Here is a 19,284-nt window from a genome sequence, read left to right as displayed (position 1 = left end):
GGGAAGGCCAGCTAGGGGGTGTAAAAATCAATGCATCCCTGTGGCAGCCGGCGGGTTCTGCTGGAGCACTGAGTACAACATACAGCTGCCCACCACTGGCAGAAAAGCGGAGGGAGGACAGCCCTGGGTGCAGTGGTCCAGGCCTAGATGAATTCAGAGTTTACAGTCTGAGAGGAGGAATCTGAGAGAGTGGATCCCTGGGGCCAAAGCCCTTCTGATGTCACTCAGAATCAGACCCAACCTGGCAGTTCCCTTCCAATGCTGAGATCAAGGTCTGAGACAAGGGTCCCCCTTCTCCCGGTCTTCCGGATTTGCTGCAGCCTTCTGAAGGTTTGTGATGGCCAAGGATGCTTCTTGTTCCCCTTCTGAGACTTGTTGACAGCATTCTTCTAGATTCAAGGCTTAAGCATAACTCTGGCAGAAACTCCCTGTCGCATTTGGCTGTGTGTGTAGTTTACAGCAGACCTTCCTTCTCCTCATCTTCCTCCCAACTGTTTCTTAGACTCCTCTAAGGGGCAGGGACATGGAATAACTACTGGTGTCAAAGTGGGAGAAAAATTCTCCCTTAATATCCTGGGCGGCTGTCCTAACAGATAAGCCTAAGGTCACTGTGGATCATTCCCCTCTATTCGACATTAGTGAGGCCTCATCTGGAGTACTGTGTCTAGTTTTGGGCCCCACACTACAAGAAGGATGTGGAAAAATTGGAAAGAATCCAGCGGAGGGCAACAAAAATTATTTGGGGACTGGAACACATGACTTATGAGGAGAGGCTGAGGGAACTGGGATTGTTTAGTCTGCGGAAGAGAAGGGTGAGGGGGGATTTGATAGCTGCTTTCAACTACCTGAAAGGGGGTTCCAAAGAGAATGGAGCTAGACTGTTCTCAGTGGTAGCTGATGACAGAACAAGGAGTAATGGTCTCAAGTTGCAGCGGGGGAAGTTTAAGTTGGATATTAGGAAAAACTTTTTCACTATGAGGGTGGTGAAACACTGGAATGCATTACCTAGGGAGGTGGTGGAATCTCCTTCCTTAGAAGTTTTTAAGGTCAGGCTTGACAAAGCCCTGGCTGGGATGATTTAGTTGGGGATTGGTCCTGCTTTGAGCAGGGGGTTGGACTAGATGACCTCCTGAGGTCCCTTCCAACCCTGATATTCTATGATTCTATGATTACCCTGGAGGGACTGAGAATGTTCTTTTGAACTGGCTATCACCACCTTATCACCCCAGACAGGGGCATGGACCTCCCAATAATCATCGGGGCACAGAACTTCTCCGGTCCCAGGGTCGCAGAGGCAGGGAAGAGTGAGCTTCTACCGGGGTTGGGGGGAAGAGTGAGCTCCTCCCAGGACCAGAACCAGCAGGGGAGGGTAGAGGGAGTTCCTGCCGGGGCCAGCGGTGGGGAAAAGAGCAAACTCCTGCTGGGGCTGGGTTGGTGGGGGGTAGCAAGCTGCTCACAGGGCCAGGTGGGGAGTGAGCTCCTCGGGAGAATGGGGCTCAGATTGGTGTCTCTCTGCTTTTCAGATCTCACAAGCTTGCCCGACTGCCTTCCTGCTCGCTAGAAACATGCAGAGTGATTTAATGCCCTCGTCACTGCTCCGTTGGCAAACACGTCTCACTTCTTCTCCCTTGGCCATAGAATATCAGGGTTGGAAGGGACCTCAGGAGGTCATCTAGTCCAACCCCCTGCTCAAAGCAGGACCAATCCCCAATTTTTGCCCCAGATCCCTAAATGGCCCCCTCAAGGATTGAACTTACAACCCTGGGTTTAGCAGGCCAATGCTCAAACCACTGACCTATACCTCCCCGTCATATTGTCCTGTTGATCTGATCCCTGTGAACAGTTTCCAGGCCAGTGCCAGAATGGATTCTGGGACAAGTGCCAAGCACTCAGTCAGGGACACATTGTCCCCTTGCCCATCGCCTCTGAAGTTGGAGAGCTGGTGTTCCAGGCCATCTTCTCCATCCCCAGCTGCAAGGCTTTCAGGGTCAGCCACATGGCAATCACGGTGAGGGGATGTGCTGCAGGGGAGCAGTCTGACCAGACTCCTATGAGTTTTTCAATTTGTCTGCGGTCCTTCAAAGTGGACTTGGGACAGCTGATAACCTACAGCAGCTGTTTGCACGGTTTGGTCTGTTTGTACTGAGGTGATCTGGTTGCTTCAGGTGTTACCTGTTTCTGCCCTCCTTCTTATTCCTGGAAGAGTGATAGAACCACCCCTGCCGTTCCCCTCTGACAATGCACCTCAGCTTCTCAAATGGGTGGCAGGTTTCCTGTCTTCACCTTTCTGATCTATTGTCCTGCTGGCTCACTGCATGGCAAGCCCCTGACTCCCTGAGTGTGGATCTCTGGATACCGGGCCACAAGCACACGACCAGCAAAAGTTATAAATTTCAGTGCAGGTTTTTCATGGACTTTAGGGTAATTGCATGGAGAGGAAACCAGGGGCATGAGCTAGGCCTGGCTCATGCCCTTCAAACAAAATGAGTTGACTCTGTGGTGGCCATCCAGATTTTCACTATCATCTACCTGAGGGGCAATGATCTGCTCACTCTAACCAGCACGGGCCTATTTAAGCCTCTGAAACAGAACTTGAGCAGGGTCAACTAGGTTGTAGCCAGTTGCTTTTCTAGCTTGGTTGGTGCTGTTTCTGTGGTATGTTAGATGAGGCCTGTGGTGGACCAGGACAAGATGATGGACAATCAAGCCACCAAGTAGTTTCCACAGATGGCTGTAACGGAGTCTGGTGAGATCTCCCAGCAACTCTGTGACAGTCAGGAGGTGAGGAACATATTTCTGATGGAACAGGCATCAATCAATCCATCACCTGGAATGGATGGGAGTTATTCCATGTGGAGAGACTGTCCCATGATGCTGGTGGCTAGCCCTGGTATATGAGGCCTTCTTTTGGGGCCTGGTTGACACAGCCTATTGACTGAAAGATGAAAGCGAGTGGATTTTTCTTTCCTGATGGATGTATCCGTTCAGAATAAGAGAAATGACGGATTGATAAAGGCAAGTCAAGCTCCTCCTCCTTATATTGCTTCCAGGACTTCCTGACCTAGGGCTTGGAATTCCTATGCATTATTCAGATAAACTCGCCGCCTCGTCAGTCATTCAGACCAACAAGGAGTCAGTGTGGCCAGTAGACTTTGCCCTCTTTAGATCCTCTCCTCACCCTCATTACATTGTTACAGTATGTCAGTCGTGCTACACCAAAGAGCCTGGGAAGCTTCAGGGCATCTGTTTTAAGGGGCTTTTACAAAAAACAAGTAGTTTCAGGTTTCACTTGGCATAAGATTTTGGCTAAAGAGGGAACCTGATGGGGGGAGGAGGTCTTTGAATAATGAAAACGTAGAATGGGGTGTTCTGCACCGAGGACCCTACGATGCCTGTATAGTTGAACGGTGTTTTGCTAGGTATGATAGATAATAAAACCAACTGCATGAGTACTAATCACATACTCCTGTGCCCCCTGATTCTACAATCAGACTCACATGGGTGGAAGCTCCTGATCGGATGGATCTAAATGCAGGATGAGGGCCATGGCTCCTACAGATCACGTGTGAAACAAACCCCAAATGGAACACTGATTGCAGGGTATGATGGTTGTAGAGGAGTGGGTGGAATTTTTCCGTGCGGTGGGGGGGGGGGGGGGGGGAGATGAATCTTCCACGTCTTTGTCAGAGCCAGACGAATTTCAGCTACCTGGACAAGGCCTCCAGAGGATCTGACCACTTCACAATCATTAAATGTATATATACACTCAGAAATTCACTGGGAGGCAGGGAAGTGCTATTAGGCCCATTTTACATGTAGGGGAGATTAAATGGTTTGCCTGCCCAAAGTCATACAGAAAACAGCTGTGACAGAACAGGGAATGGAATCCAGGCCTCCCACGTCCTGGTCTGGTCCCCTAGCCACCAGACCATCCTTCCTCTCCTTCCTATTATTCAGAACTTTCCTCCTATTGCACTTTCAACGGCCAAGAGCTACGGAAACATTTTAAGAAGTCACACATGACTCAGGTCCTACCCATGCATTTCAAAACTGATTTATGGGGCTAACATTTTAAAAGGGGCTTCCCATGTTATGTCCACTAGGGCAGGGAGCAGGGCAGTTGCCGTGGGCACCAGCTTTCAAGGGGCACCGCCCCATTGTGCCACTCGGCCATTTTGTTTTTCTCTCTGCTGACTGGCTGGCTTTTTTTCCTGGTCCACCCTACGGCAGGGAGGTGCTCCCAAAAATGTTTTCCACCCCGGTCAGCAAAAGGCATTGGGTCATTCCTGCTTACACAGCCTCTTTCTGTCCCTGTTCTCTTAACATTTAAAACACCACCCCCATAGATCAGCTCAAACAGCTCCTCCTGATATCCATGGCATGTTACCGAGGACAGAGGGCAGCATTATGGCTCTAAATATAAAGAAGGAGTCTGACAATGAGGAGGAGAGCTATGCAAGACAGCGTTTATCACACTTGACTCAAAAGAGCGTTTAGAGCGTGACAAAAGGTGATGTTGTCAATGCCAAGTATTACTGCTGTGACAAAAGACAAATAGGAGACTCTATGGAAAAACTGGTTTCAGAGTGAGCAGCCATGTTAGTCTGTATCTGCAAAAAGAACAGGAGGACTTGTGGCACCTTAGAGACTAACAAATTTATTTGAGCATAAGCTTTCGTGGGCTACAGCTCACTTCATTGGAAGCATAGAATGGAACATATAGTAAGAAGATACATATATACATACAGAGAATATGAAAAGGTGGAAGTAGCCATCCCAAATGTAAGAGGCTAATTAATTAAGATGAGCTATTATCATCTCATAGCTATAGCTCATCTTAATTAATTAGTCTCTTTCAGTTGGGATGGCTACTTCCACCTTTTCATGTTCTCTGTATGTATATATGTATCTTCTTACTATATGTTCCATTCTAGGCATCCGATGAAGTGAGCTGTAGCCCACGAAAGCTTATGCTCAAATAAATTTGTTAGTCTCTAAGGTGCCACAAGTCCTCCTTTTCTTTTTTATGGAAAAAACTAACCTTCTACTTTAGTGAAATTTAATAAGCCTTTTAGAAACTGGGCAGCATGTTTCTGTGCGCGTGGCAGGGTCAGAATGAGGCTGTTCCATAATATCTCCTTACTCTGCTGCAAAATGTGGTATGTGTGTTCTTTGCTGGCTTACTCCAATGGCCTGTGTGACATTCATGACATAACTCAGATCAGCGTATAGGGGAACAGTGGGGGCCAAATACCTAACTTGTTTCAAGACCGAGCTCCCTAAGTTTAGGGAGGGGATGATCTGATGAGCCTGCCTACAATGGCATGTGGCCCATCAACGACAGCTATTCCAAATATCTCCAATGGCTGGAGATGGGATGCCAGATGGGGAGGGCTTTGAGTTACTATAGAGAATTCTTTCCCAGATGTCTGGCTGGTGGATCTCACCCATATGCTCAGGGTCTAACTGATCACCATATTTAGGGTTGGGAAGGAATTCTCCCCCATGTCAGATTGACAAAGACAAAGGCAGGGAGTATTCGCCTTCCTCTGCAGTGTGGGGCAGGGTCATTTGCTGATTTGAACTAGAGTAAATGGTGGATTCTCTGCAATTTGAAGTCATTCAACCAAGACTTGAGGATTTCGGTAATTTAGCCAGAGGTTATGGGCCTAACACTGGAGTGGGTGCGCAAGGTTTTGTGGCTAGCAATGTGCAGGAGGTCAGACTGGATGATCACAACAGTCCCTTCTGGCCTTTAAGTCTATGGGTCTACGACAGTTAGCATAACCTGATGAAAGCTGTAGCCATGTATCATATCAAAGACAGGAGCTATAAGGCACAAAACACTGACATGCTTTGCCTGTGTACTTTAACACAAATTTGCGATTTTAACTTATCTGAAAACATACATTCATTTGTACTGGAAAAACTGAATAGCAATCCTTTTTTTTTCTAGTGATGGCAGAAAGAATATTTTCTATTACAAAATATATTTTCTAGATTATAAAAAAGTATAAAGCAGCTTTCATTTGGACCTGGTTGAAGGGCCTTTGCTGTTTTTTTTCAAACTCACGAGAGAAAGGAGACAGTCAGTTTTGCTCTATTCATATTTGATTTGACATACCGGGGGGAGAAAACCTTTTTAATTTATAAAAACCCAATCATGGGTAACAAATGCAGAAAGTAACTGACTCTACCAGAAAGCATTCCATACTAATCTAAGGATTTTTGTTGTTCTGTGGCTGCAGTAACAAGGGGGGCTGCGTCAGTCACTAAAATCAGCCACTGGTAAAAAAATGCAAGAAACTGCAATATTCATGAATATGTGTTCACATGAGTTACAAGCCATCCATCTGTTCAGAGAGAAACACACGCACTCCATACGCATTGGAAGATACTCTTAGCTGAGACAATTGCCAGCAGAGAGAGAGACTTTTTAGTAAGACACAGAAATGAGCATGCATTGAGTACCTAAACCACAATGGATGCCTATGGGATTCTGCCAACTGGGAGCAGCATGAGCCCCAGTATTCCCTTACATACTCATTAAAACACAGCTGCCTGCCCCACACCCAATGTCTACTACTAGATGCAAGCAGCTGCACGACCTTCCTTTGGGGAACAGAGCATCATCTGCCACCCAGCCAACCTTCTGCCTTCTGTTCATAGGAGCACCACACTCTGGAAACCATGAGTCCAAGTGATGGGGAAGCCTGCTAGGTTTGCTCCTCTTCTCTTGCACGCGCACTGAGGAAGAGCCAATATTGGACCTTTAACTTGTAAAGCCAAAGTCGAAGGGAGCAGCCTTACCTGTACTGCTGGATATGTTGACATCAATGCTGATATCGGATATACCACCGCCTTTCAGGGATGCCACGCAGGTGTACGTTCCAAAGTCAGTGAATTTCAAGTCGATGATGTCCAGGTTGGTGGTGCCAGGGGAAACATCAGGGTCAGTCTGGGTGATGACCATCCTTTCTGAGCTACGCAATGGGCGTCCGTTTTTAAACCAACTGAATGTGAGCTCCTCAGAAGGAACAGCTTCCACCTGGCAGGAGATTTTCACCTCACGCCCAATCTGGATGTTGTCGTCTTTGTGATAGGGGTCAGGTGTGATCCAAAACCGGCCTTTTTTTAAGGCTAAAATATAAAAATATGCCCACAGTTAGTCTAATATGATACAGCTCTTGCCACCCGAGACCCACAATTCTGCAAACCCTTACGCCCGTGCACATCAATGGTCCCACTGAAGTCACAGTAAACTACTCACGTGCGTAAAGTCAAACACATGGCTTAAACGTTAGCTGGATCGGGTCCTTAATTAGCGTCATAGCCACGGCATACATATGCATTGCTAAAGCTCTCACCGCTATTGTCATGCAAACAAGGAATAGACACAGTAAATAAACCTGGCTGAGCTGCTGGCAATTGAAGGGTAATAAAAATAGTTCAAGATTCCGCAGTGTTGACTGTGTGTTGTTCTAGGTAGATCCCCCCCCCCCACTGTCCTATCAGAGTGCCTGAAGATAACAAAACACAGAGATCAATCTAATATCACTGGAATGATTAGCAGTGTCATCTCAAATCTGTCTGCGGTCAGGGACAGCTCTGTGGAACAGCCCATGGGAAAAAGCAAACAAACTCCTAGGCTAAAATCCTTCCTGAGGTTCGCACATGCGGCTCTTCCCCCCATTAGTGGGCTGGATTCACCCCTCCTCCTACCAGTGCTCACAGGCTGCAGCCTCCAAAGGCTTGTCTCAGTGGGGATCCCACTGCCAGCAACTGCAGTCCTGGAAGTGGCCAGGTAAGGAGCACACCTGGAGCATGGATGCATCGTCTGAGCAGCCTCCCTTAGTCGGTCTGTTCTGAAGTTGCAATTTAAAGCAATTTAAATTTAAAGCTACCCTTCCCCAGTGTATTCCCCAAGAGAGGCTGTGCAAATGTAACCCACACACCTTCTGGGTGCGGTGGTCTGTCCCATCTAGCGGCACAGAGACCACTTAGAGAGAATTAATGAGTCTGCTCTACAGCCTTGGCTAACAGCCAGCGGGCATTTAGCTCATGTGGTAGAGGCTCATGCCCTAAGCTCCAGAGGTCCCAGGTTCGATCCCGCCCACCAGCGCCCGGGGTCTGTCAGTGTTATACAAACACAGCATGCCCTTCCTAGGGATGAAGCGAGGCTGCCTATCCCCGGTGGGGCAGCGCCTGTCGAAGTGAAGTGAGGCCAACATGCGCGCACACAGCTGGGGACAGAATGTTAACCAGAAATTGCAGTGACAGAGCTTGCCACAAGCATCAACAGGTTTTTGAGGTTTTTAAATTAATAATAAAGTTATTTTCTTCAGTTCACTAGGACAAGAATTAATTAATATTAATCCTCAACCCTCCAGCCAACTAGGGGAAGTACGGTCCCAGTTTTACAGAGGAAGAACCTGAGGTAAAGAAATTAAGTGAGGGCTTAAGGAGACAGTATCAGAACCAGTATCAGAACTCAGGTGATCGAGGTCCCAGCCAAGAATGCTAACTGCTACCCCATGACACTCTCTTGAGCTAGGACAATCTTCAACCGATGAGAGTCACTAACACAAATTCAGCAATTTGCCATAAAAAGCAACTTGATGGCATACTTCAGACATTTGTTTTCAATATTTTTGTTTAAAACTAACCTAAAACTATCCTGAAACTATGGCAATTTGAATTAGCAAAGCAGCTGGTATGATGCTAATTTTTGGAAGCTGTCCCACAGTCAACCATTAAGCTCTTTAAATATGTATAACTTCTGATATACTGCATGTAAATGCTACTTGTATAATCTCTCTCTCTCAGAATATATTTCTCTATATATTCTGTGTCAAACTGAAAAGCCCCACAAGGAAAACACCAGTTGGAAATTTTATAAACAAATATTCAGGCTAAACACAAAAACTGGAAGACAATTTAAATCTGACATTTCTGCTGCATTATGTGACTTTTTAGCGTAGTGGAAAGTTCCTTTGTCTGTCCCGCCCCCTTATTCCTGCAACTGCTCATACAGTGATTCATGCATGGAGCATTCTGGGGTGAAATTAGGACACACAGCAGCATTCCCCTGTCTGGCCTCATGTATTTAGATGCTTACAGCAAATGAAGTGTGACATTGTTACAAATGGTAAAGGCTGTGTACTGAAAATTTTCTTGTCAGGATACTCATACTTTGGGTAATAAACAGTTTGCTCATATACAGAAAGTGTAACAAGATGAAATTGAAATGAACTTATGAGGTACAAAGCAAGCTAGGAGAGCATCCATCGTCAGCTGTTTATGAAGTGTTGAAAATGCTAATTCAGACTCACTGTTAGCTCAGTAACTCTTGGAATAAAACTGCTTGACACTTCATTGATAATATTTTAATTGTATTTTTTATCTGTTTTTTTCTCTTTTCATCCTCTACCCACAAATCTAAAAATCTTTCAAAATCTGGATAGCAGCCCACAAACAGAGAGAGATGGACAAACACACAGACAATAGACACACAGAGACACAGTAACAAACTTGGGCTGGTGAAATAGCATAACCATCTTAATTAGAGAATGAAAGAATTGATTTGCTTGTAGCACAGGTTGGAGAACACAAAAGGTTATTGGAAACTCGGGTACTTCATTGTTGAGGTATATGGATGGCTGCTAGGTTTCTAATAAAGTATTTCTGAATCTTGAAAGTTTCATGAATTTTAGTATGAAAAAATTCATGTCACAATATGCTAGTCGTTATTCATCATTTGCTACACTGTTTAAAAGTTGCAATCAACCGCATAGGAAGCAGAAACCGGCCCATGTGACTTAGCTGTCCAACCCAACCCAACAAATAAAGAAATGGAAAATTCTCAAAGTGAACATTTGTAGTCAGCAGCTGCAATTTGTTCAAATACATTTCCCACAAATACATGGATGTAACAAATACACTCACACTTTGCAAACAGAGGGGGGAAAAGTTAAATAAATGATGTAAGGAATAATTCAGTCAGCTCTGTTTAGTAGTAAAATCACCAAGCTGGTTTCAATTCTGAATCATTTTTCCCCTTGCCTGCACACAGTGAGTTTTAGCCATTTCTCTTTCCCAGCAAGTGGATAGCAAAGTTGAAACGAAAGCTTTAAATCTCATCCATTCCTCATTTTGGCTAAAACCATAAGAGCAACTGTAAGCTAAGGAGAAAGGGAGTCTCAGGCTTCAGGCCATAAGCCTTATGGGTCAGGAACACTCCTTTCATTGCCCATGAACTACATTGCACAGTTGGCTCCCAGCAAGTGAGGTACGGTTTTGTTTGCTGTCTTATTTTTACTTCTGAGGAAGCATCAGGTATTAGCAACAACCAGCGACAGGGTATTGGACGTGACCAGACAATGTTCTGACCGGCTACGGCAAACCCTGTATTTCTAAAACCACTGTAATGACAGAAGTAGTTTTCTGTCAGGTAGGCCCAGGGGTTCCTGTACAACACCCACCTTAGCCAAATCATTTTCCCAAAGGAGATTCACAGGCACAGAAACAGGGTGCTGAAACACTGTATTTCTTGTTAGGAAGTACAGGAGCCTATAGATCCCATAAAATCGGACCTAGTGAAAGCTTCTGTGCCATTCCCCTCCTCCTCTCCCTTCTGCTCTCCACACACGAGGCTCTCCCTTCACACGCCATCCCACTTTCCTAGCCTCTCAGCAAGCATCACAGCCATCGCTCACAGCACCAAGGACTCCCCATTTTACACCTGGTTAACAAGAATGCCTCTCTCTCTCTGGTCGTATTCTCCAGGAGCCTCACAAAACCTGCATTGCCACTGCCAACACGAGAGGAACAATTTTGGTTTTATAATCATAGCCCTAAAGCATTACGTACCATTGTTAGCCAATCAACATCCATGGCTCCCTAACCTCACTCAATTGCAGGGGGACACAGTTCAGTTCCACGATTAGCAGCTGGAAATCGATTATTTACCTCCGAGCTCATTCCTTTCCTATTACATTCGCTGGTTACATAGGGCCGTTCTAGTCACACATTCAGGTTGTAAAAGTTCCAGGAGCAATAATCAAAGCTTTCCATGTTCTAAACATTTTTGAGGGACAACTGTCCAAATAAATTGACACCCTTCAGGCAGCCACACCTTCCTTGCCCACAAAAACGTCCTCACTCTCCCAAGAGACGGTGCCCCTCCTGGGTGCTGGTTTTTAGGAGGTTGCCAGGTTCCCCTGGTAAAGAATCACAGAAAGGGTCACTTTCTTCTAGTGTTGAACAAGAAACTTCATAAGAATAAGGAGAACAGTGTTATCTCTAATCTCATCTACTGTATTTCCCTCTCTGCTTCATTGCAGACCTTTTGGCTTGCATCTGCCCAGCCCAGTTCCTATTATAGCTGGAAGGATCAGGACACATACCCTCACAGAGGGAAAGCCTAGGGATTCACTAAATGCTTTCTTCCCCGGGCAAGCTAATGCTCATCATCAGTATTAACTTGTGAAGATTCTCCCTCCACACTTGCAAACATTCCCCTGAGAGGAGATTCACAGGCAGCTGAAGGCAGGTTTCCCAAGGCTGCACGACTCCCATGGAAGATTCAGTTACAATGACTGGAAGAGCAGCTGGGGCAGTGAACAGCACTGAAGCGCTCAGTCTCTGTGCCAATATCCCGACTCTTGCTGCACTGAGCTAGATTCAGGGGATTTCTCCACAGGCTGGTTGGCCTTCTGTAGAGCCAGGAATCAAAAGCCGACTCCAAGATCTGAGGTGCAGAATCCGAGATCCACAGGCTGGATGAAGCCTCTGACGGTCCTCAGAGCATTTAAATTTTCTGCCCATACACTGCCCCCTCTCAGGAGCACCCCACCCCTTCCCCATCTGTTAGGAGTTGAAGTATCACCTATCCCTTGAAAGTTTATTTCTAGCTATATTTTCAATAATGTCTCAGGGTTTACGTGCACCAATGACCCCGACATATCAGTTCTTTGTCCATTCCTAGAGCACCTGTTCTTTGAGCAGGCCCAGATTCAAATCCTTTCCAATGACCCCCATACCTAAGAGCAGGCATATTGATATACACCACGGTGCCCTGAGTTCTGCCCAGGAGTGTTCTGCTTGTTTTGTTTTGTCGCTACATCAGTTACATTCAGGACAAGCTTTTCTTCACAGCCCTGAGGGTTAGACACAATATTTAAAAAGAAAGAAAACTTAGATCTGGATGTAATCGTGTGAGTCTGGGAGCTGGGGCCCTAGAGAAATGCTTACAATATCTATGTCCTGGCAAGGTTTTCTGCACACAGTCAACAAACAGTGCTGGAAAATATGGCAAATGTCCATAATTGCCCTGTGCACTTCAGAACCTGTTCAGGAAATTGTCAGTCTGTCTCTGAAGAGACCCTGCAAAACTGTGATGTGATCAAATAGAAACCAGGGAAACAATCTTCTCCACTCTCCCCCAACAGTTTTCGCAGACAATTACATTTCAAAGTTATAAAATACACTGAAAGTGTCTCCACTAAAGCTTATTTGCATTCTTTGTGTTCAGTTATATCATATCTCCCCCACCCCAATCAACCCCAAATGCTCCTTTAATCCACCAAAATGTTTCATATCTTGCAAATGTATATTTTGAGATATATGAATAGCATCAAACACAGTAATTGCATGCATTAGCTGCTGCACAATTCACAAGTTTTGACACAATGGTTTACTGGCCACAGCCAGCCTCCTAAGCTGACACAGAGGAGTGGGGAATGCTTGGCCTTGTGCATGCTGGTATTTGCATATGTGATTGTATGGAGCCTGCATCAACGACAATATTCAGTCGCAGAACCGTGCAAAATACTAATTTGAACCTTGAACGCACAGTCAGACTCCACTTGGGTTCAAGCTCTGTTCCCAACCAGCAGTGGTTCTGTTTGAACGTTGATCATGCCTGTGAGCATTTTGTCAACGCTGGAGTGCAACTTTGCTTTGTCTCATTATCTATGAATGGTTCAAGACAGTCATCTGCTGGTGCTAAGAGTGGACGTAACCAGCTGCCCAGAAGTGTAATATGCAGCGCCCACGTCCACCATCAACTTTTATTGGCCTTACAAAATCCAGAACTATGCTACATCGTCTCAAGCACCATCTGTTGGCTATTTACATAGCGACAGCTAGAGAGCGCTCTTGAAACAGCTGAGGTGCTCCAAGGGTTTGTCCACACTGAGCGAGGAATGTGATTCCAAGCTGGAAGAGACATACCCCGTGCTAGCTCCGATTGAGTTAGCGTGCTAAAAATAGAACGCAGGGTAGTCTAGCAGCTCCGAGTATTTGCCTGTCAGAGACTCCAAGTATGTTCTTGGGCCAGCTAGCCGGTCCCACCGCATGTGCTGCCCCAGCTATATTCCATTCCACAAGCTCGATCAGAACTAGCGCGAGTCTGTCTCTTCGAGCCGGCAGTCACCCCCCACAGCTCCAAGTGTAGACAGGCCAAGGCCTGGTGGGGAAAGCCACATGGAACCCACCCTGGGGACAGCAGGATCAACAGACAATGTTTTCACGGGGGAGTGGCCAGTGTCTGAGCTCTCTGAAACATTTTAGATGTCTGATAATTTCTCTCTCTCTCTCTCTCACACACACACACCCCTAATTCTGTAGAAGGGGGAGAGAAATAGAATCTTATTCCCTTTTTTGGAGGGCCAGGACTGTCTATCAACTATCTCACACTAAGTGGAAAATATTTCTGAGTTTATTTTTAGGGAGGGCCTGCACAGAAACCCTGAGCAGAGGGCTAAGGGCTGATCCGCAGCCCATCGAAGGGTCTGTCTACACTGGAATCAGGAATGTAATAGCAACACAAGCAGACATACGTTTGATACAGCTCAGGTGCCAATCACTGTGAATCTGCAGCAGCACAGGGTTCAGTTGGGGTCACAGACACGCTGACCACCCCATTTGTGTCCTCTGCAATGTGATCTCCCGACCCACCAGTTACCTGTGGGGAAGGGGGAGCTCTGTCCTTTTCCCGCCATGCCTCCCCCGGCCATGTTCAGCTGCTCACCCTGGCAGCCGGGACCGGGCAGGGAGTGGGACCAGCTGCTTCTCATACCTGCCGCTCCAGGTTGCTGACTCTGTGCAGAGCTGCAGCTTCCTGAGAGAGAGCCAGGCTGGGGTGGCAGGCTGCCCCGACTGCTCTGCTCCCCGCCCAAGCCTGGTTGCCAGGGGCCGAGCGAGCCAGAGACCCCCATCCCCTTGTCCATGGCACATTTCCAGCTCGCTCGGGCCCTGCCCCTGGCAGCTGGTCCCGCTCCCCACTTGGGCCTGGCTGCCACGGAGAGCGCCTGAACATGCTGGGGGTCAGGCACCCTGGGAGAAGGACCTCTCCTCCGCCCCCCACGCAGGCCAAGCAGAAATCTGGGGAGGCACTTGACCCCACATGCCCCCCCTCCACAAACACATCACCGATCCCTGGGACCCTGGACAGTTACTCGGGTGGCTAGCAATTCTGAATCCCATGCTTCCACAGCTTCACCATTATCAGTACCCAAGCTAGCCAGATTAAAGGTTACTTGGGCATGTCGTGATTGCAGTGTAGACACATCCAAAGCCATCAGCAGTCTTTCCACTGACTCCAGTGGGATTTGAACCAAGCCCTTTGCCTGGACCCCCAGGACCAGGGCCATGGAGGTAGTTCATTACTAGCTTCATTCCCTAGAAACTCCATGCCCGTGACTCTGACTGTGTTTATTGGCTTTAGAAGGAGCCACTGCCAGCCCTCCAGGTCCCCACGGTGACTTTTAGGTGGATGGAATTTTCAGACGAGGGGTGACTCTAAGGGGCTCTTGGTGCTAAGAGGAAAGACAAATTAAACATCGAAAGCAATTGTATTATGGGTAACTCCAATTGTATTTCTTTAGTAAAAAGTTGGAATGTTTTTCCCTAGCCGGGACAATGCAAAACCAGCGTTTCAAACCAACATCCACAATTTTTCACACTCACTTAACTTAAAAAGAAAACCCCTCATTTTAAACAGCGAAGTCAGAAAGCCCTGAAAATGGAGGTTTAGAAGAGAAGTGCTGAAGCACAATCGCAGAAGTGCCATTATTCTGCCCATTTTATTTAGCATGATGACTGGAGCCTTTTAGATTACACAGGTGTGAGTTTCTTCTTGCTCGTTGATGTAGAAGTAAAATACTTCGATAATGGCCCCTGACAACACCCAGAGAGAGAGAGATTTTCTCGCTGAGCATGTACACAAGGGAAGGAAAGAAGATGTAAAGAATCATCGGCTCTTGTATGCAACGTTCCTGTTGGGAGGCATGATACAGTGTAGGATTCTATGCTGTTTTAGCCCCAACGTGCACAAAAAACATAGACTCTTTCTTAGGACTGACATGTAGAGGTAAGTTTATGTACTCACATAACAGGCCCCCCAGTGCCTCAGACAGGATACCTCAGTTTTGGATCCCACATCCCAGGAGTAAATGGGATTACTAGTAATCTCATCCACAAACACAAATTCCATCACCATCTGTATGTGGATGTCTTATAGATCTACCTCTCTACCCCAGACCTGGATCCTGTTCAAACTAAAATCTCAGCCTGCCTCTCTGACATCTCATCAGGTATGTCTAGCCACCTGCTCAAGCTCAACATGGCTAAAATAGAGCTCAATCTCCCCCCCCAAATCCTTCCCTGATACCTCCTTTCTCAGTCACTGTCATTCAGGCCCATAACCTGGGCATCATCTTGGACTCAGCCCTCTCTGTAGGTCCTCACATCAAGACTGTGTCTAAATCTTGCTAATTCTTCCTGCATAATATCTCACTCATTACCAATCTGCCAATGTTGGCCAGGATACCAGCCTCCACCGCCCACTTGTTCAATTTTCAATCAAGCATGATCATGTTTTCTCCCATGCTATCCCTCATATGTGAGAGGAGTTCCCCATCTGCAAATTTACCTCATTAACCACCTTCATATCTCTCCTCTGATGTGATGCTAAAAAAAAAAAAAAAGAAAATTCACAACAATTAGGCAGCTCACATGCTGAGACCACATCTTGTAATGTTGCTCATTCTTTCCTTGTACTGTCCCACCTGTCTGTACCCATCTGTTGTCTCTTGTCTAATCCATAGATTGTGAGTCCCTTGGGACAGGGGACATCTTTTTTTCCCTATGTTTGTACAGTACCTAGCACAATAGGGTCTGGATCCCCAAATAGCCAACAGGGGACTCACCTGGGTTGTGGGAGACCCAGGTCTGAATCCCCACTCTACCTGATTTGGAACAGGGATTCGAACCCAGGTCTCCACGTCCAAGCTGAGTGCCCTAACCACTGGGCTATTGGCTATAATGCGGGAGGGGTGTCACACTGCTTTTCATGAGAAACTGCTGACCTGGCTCCAGGAGACAGTTTATGGCTGAGGATCCCGAGTGCAGAGAGATGTAACAGAGCAGCATGCCAGGGTGAGACTTGATAGCTCGCCGTGCAGTCACAGCCCATGTGGGCTCTGCCGCAGCTCAGTCAAAATCCCGGAGTGTGCTTTGCCGATTCCCAGTTGTCCGATGTAGCCAATCAAAGTGCACTATGGGGCTCCTCGTGCAGCGTCCCTCGGGAAATTACAGCACAGCAAGCCAGTACACTAGAGCAGTGTTTCTCAACCAGGGGTACGCCGAGGTCTTCCAGCGGGTACATCAACTCCTCTGGATATTTGCTTAGTTTTACAACAGGCTACATAAAAAGCGCTAGCGAAGTCAGTAAAACGAAAATGTCGTGCTTTGTTTATATTGCCCTTTACACTAGCCACTGAAATGTAAGTACAACATTTATATTCCAATTGATTTATTTTATAATCATATGGTAAAAATAAGAAAGTCAGCAACTGTATTCTGATGTCTGATTTTGTAAGCAGGTAGTTTTTTAAGTGAGGTGAAACTTGGGGTGTGCAAGACAAATCAGACTCGTGAAAGGGGGCCAGTCGTCTGGAAAGGTTGAGAGCCACTGAGCTAGAAAGTCACACGCCAGATATGCTACTCAGTCACGTGCCATGTAGACTCGCCCCCTTAGGCAGCTAAATCCCTTTGCTGATTGGGGCTCTAAGCCTTGTCTCATTGCTTTGCATTTCTCTCCTGGCTAGGACAGGCAGTTCCCTGCTCAGCTTGCTGGCTTCTGGAAATCCTCTTCATGGGTGCAAAAGTCTCCCCATTCAATGCATGAGGAACCTGGGCCCCTAACTCAGAGCTGTGAATTCCGCTGGGAAGCAGGACACCTAGGCACTGCAAAAGCTAACTCCTAAGTCCCCTTCGTGAATCTAGTCTTTAGTCGTGGTATAGGCGAAGACTAAATTACCACCCCGTAGGAGCAAGCAGAGAGAAACTCTGATTCAGAGGCATATGGCTAAGGCACGGCGCAACTCAAGAGTCAAGGCAGTTTACACACTGCCCCATAATCCAGCTCATGGTGAGAACATCAAACCACCAAGCATATGGAGCCCTGAAAACCATTCCCCCTTCTTCCAAACTGCACTGGGCTGCGGTCCTTCGGGCCCGGCACCCTCCTAGAGTCCAACTGACACCAATGGACTCCTCACACGTCCAAGGAATTGCCACGTGACCCCACTGCAGGATCAGGACCTTAGCCGGAGATGAAATTCAAAGGCTCAGAGCTTGGGGGGTAGTTCAGATAAGGATTGAAAAAGTTTCAAAACTTATTTTAACAATGTCAACCTCTTGATTCTCCAAAACCTCGTGGGAAATTTTGGGAAATGAGATTCTTCTCTTTGTCTGCTGGCACCCCTGCTGCTGCTTCTGGACGGGGCCTAGACACGCAGAGGCAGTGGACAATGAAAAATAAGGCAAATAAAGGTTGACCCAATTTTGCTGAACGACGTTCAGAGCTGCTGGACTCACCTGTTCACAGCCGACGTGTAAAGAACAGGGTTTGCACTGTAATGCTTTGAGCAATAAAAAAATGAACCGACTAGCTCCCTACAGCACGCAACAATTTACGGCATCCAGTGTGTTTTGTGCCATTCAGAGTGAACTATTGAATCTACACTGGTGTGATCCTGAGGGGATCTCCTGGCTGGACTGGGGCCATACCTTGCAGAGTTGTGACAATCCTATTTTTGAGGCCTGAGGAGAGCACAGGGTATGAACTGACTCACCGTGTTTTACAATATTAAGAGAAAATGTGCGACTACTATTAAGAGAAATGTTTTATTTCAATCATTTTGAACTGTTCAAGCTTCCTGAAAATTAGCCCAATTAAAAATCCAAAGGCAAAACAATAAGATTTTTCAATTTAAGCCATAATACTAAAACATCAGCTTCAATGACCCGAGCTTTGATTAATTAAATCCTCAACAAGAACTTGCTGCAAAACAATGCCAGATGGAGGCTGGTATGCAGAGCAACTCGATAAAGTCAACTAGGGCTGTTTTTAACCTAGTAGCCATGTTCTTCACTAATAGTAATTTGTTCAATTCCAACGTAAAACGTGAGAGTTTAAAAAATACAGAACACAGATTTGATTTCCATATTGTGAAAGTGAAGCGACAAGCTTAAATAAAACACAATAAAACAAGCTGTGAATTTAATTTCACTTGGCTGTTTCCAGACACATTTTGTTCAAAGCTGCTATCAAAAACCTTCATCACTGACTTAAGTTCCAGTGTTATTTGTCTGTATGACTGAATGAGGCAGAAATCCATGGATGGAGAAATCTCTACTCCAAAATCAACCCTCCCCATGCGAAAGAGCTCTGAGCACACTGCTTAATTTCTGGCTTTCAGTGAAAACACCATATAAATGGAACTACGCATTAAATAAACAGCCATTTCCACAGCAAAGCCCAGCTAATGGAAGTCTTCGCTGGTATTTCTCTCTTCGTTAGTACATCCAGTTCTGTCTGTTCAATGGAGCCAATAATAAGCATTCTGCCTCCAGCACCATGGAAACGAAGTTTGGGTTTTTTGCCCCCGTCAGTATAGATGCATTATCTGAGTATTCCACGTATATAGCCCTAAATGCAGCTACCAAATAACAGAGTAGAGACCTATGGGGGGAAAAAAAGTTCTGCAATGATGAACAGATCTCACAGTGTTACCTTGCAACATTCATTTGGCCATGGTGTTCATGTGTAAGAAAATAATTTTGGCATCACCCAAAAATGTGCTAAAGTGAATTCCAGTCCTGATTTAAAGTCATAAAAGGAAGAGCATTCAAAATTAAGGGATCTTCTAGCCTAACTCAATCCAGTGTAATAATGGATGTCCGGTATGAGAGATCCATGAGAAGAATTACTGTGCA

At 46.3% G+C, this 19,284-nt stretch overlaps 1 protein-coding gene across 5 annotated transcripts in view; it reads right to left on the bottom strand.

The window, feature by feature from the left end:
- MDGA2 (MAM domain containing glycosylphosphatidylinositol anchor 2) overlaps positions 1 to 19,284 on the bottom strand; it is a 691,558-nt gene that overhangs the window by 249,313 nt on the left and 422,961 nt on the right. For all 5 annotated transcript variants that reach the window (XR_012669127.1, XR_012669125.1, XR_012669126.1 and 2 more), the window contains one exon: positions 6,811 to 7,140. Coding sequence is in view for 1 of the 5 variants with exons in the window: in XM_048853669.2 (XP_048709626.1) it covers positions 6,811 to 7,140 (330 nt within the window). In the remaining 4 variants the exon portion in view is untranslated. The remainder of the gene's footprint in view (positions 1 to 6,810; positions 7,141 to 19,284) is intronic.

This window comes from Caretta caretta, chromosome 6, assembly GCF_965140235.1.
Source record: "Caretta caretta isolate rCarCar2 chromosome 6, rCarCar1.hap1, whole genome shotgun sequence".
Taxonomy (NCBI): domain Eukaryota; kingdom Metazoa; phylum Chordata; order Testudines; family Cheloniidae; genus Caretta; species Caretta caretta.
This window is presented reverse-complemented; position numbering and strand designations above follow the sequence as displayed.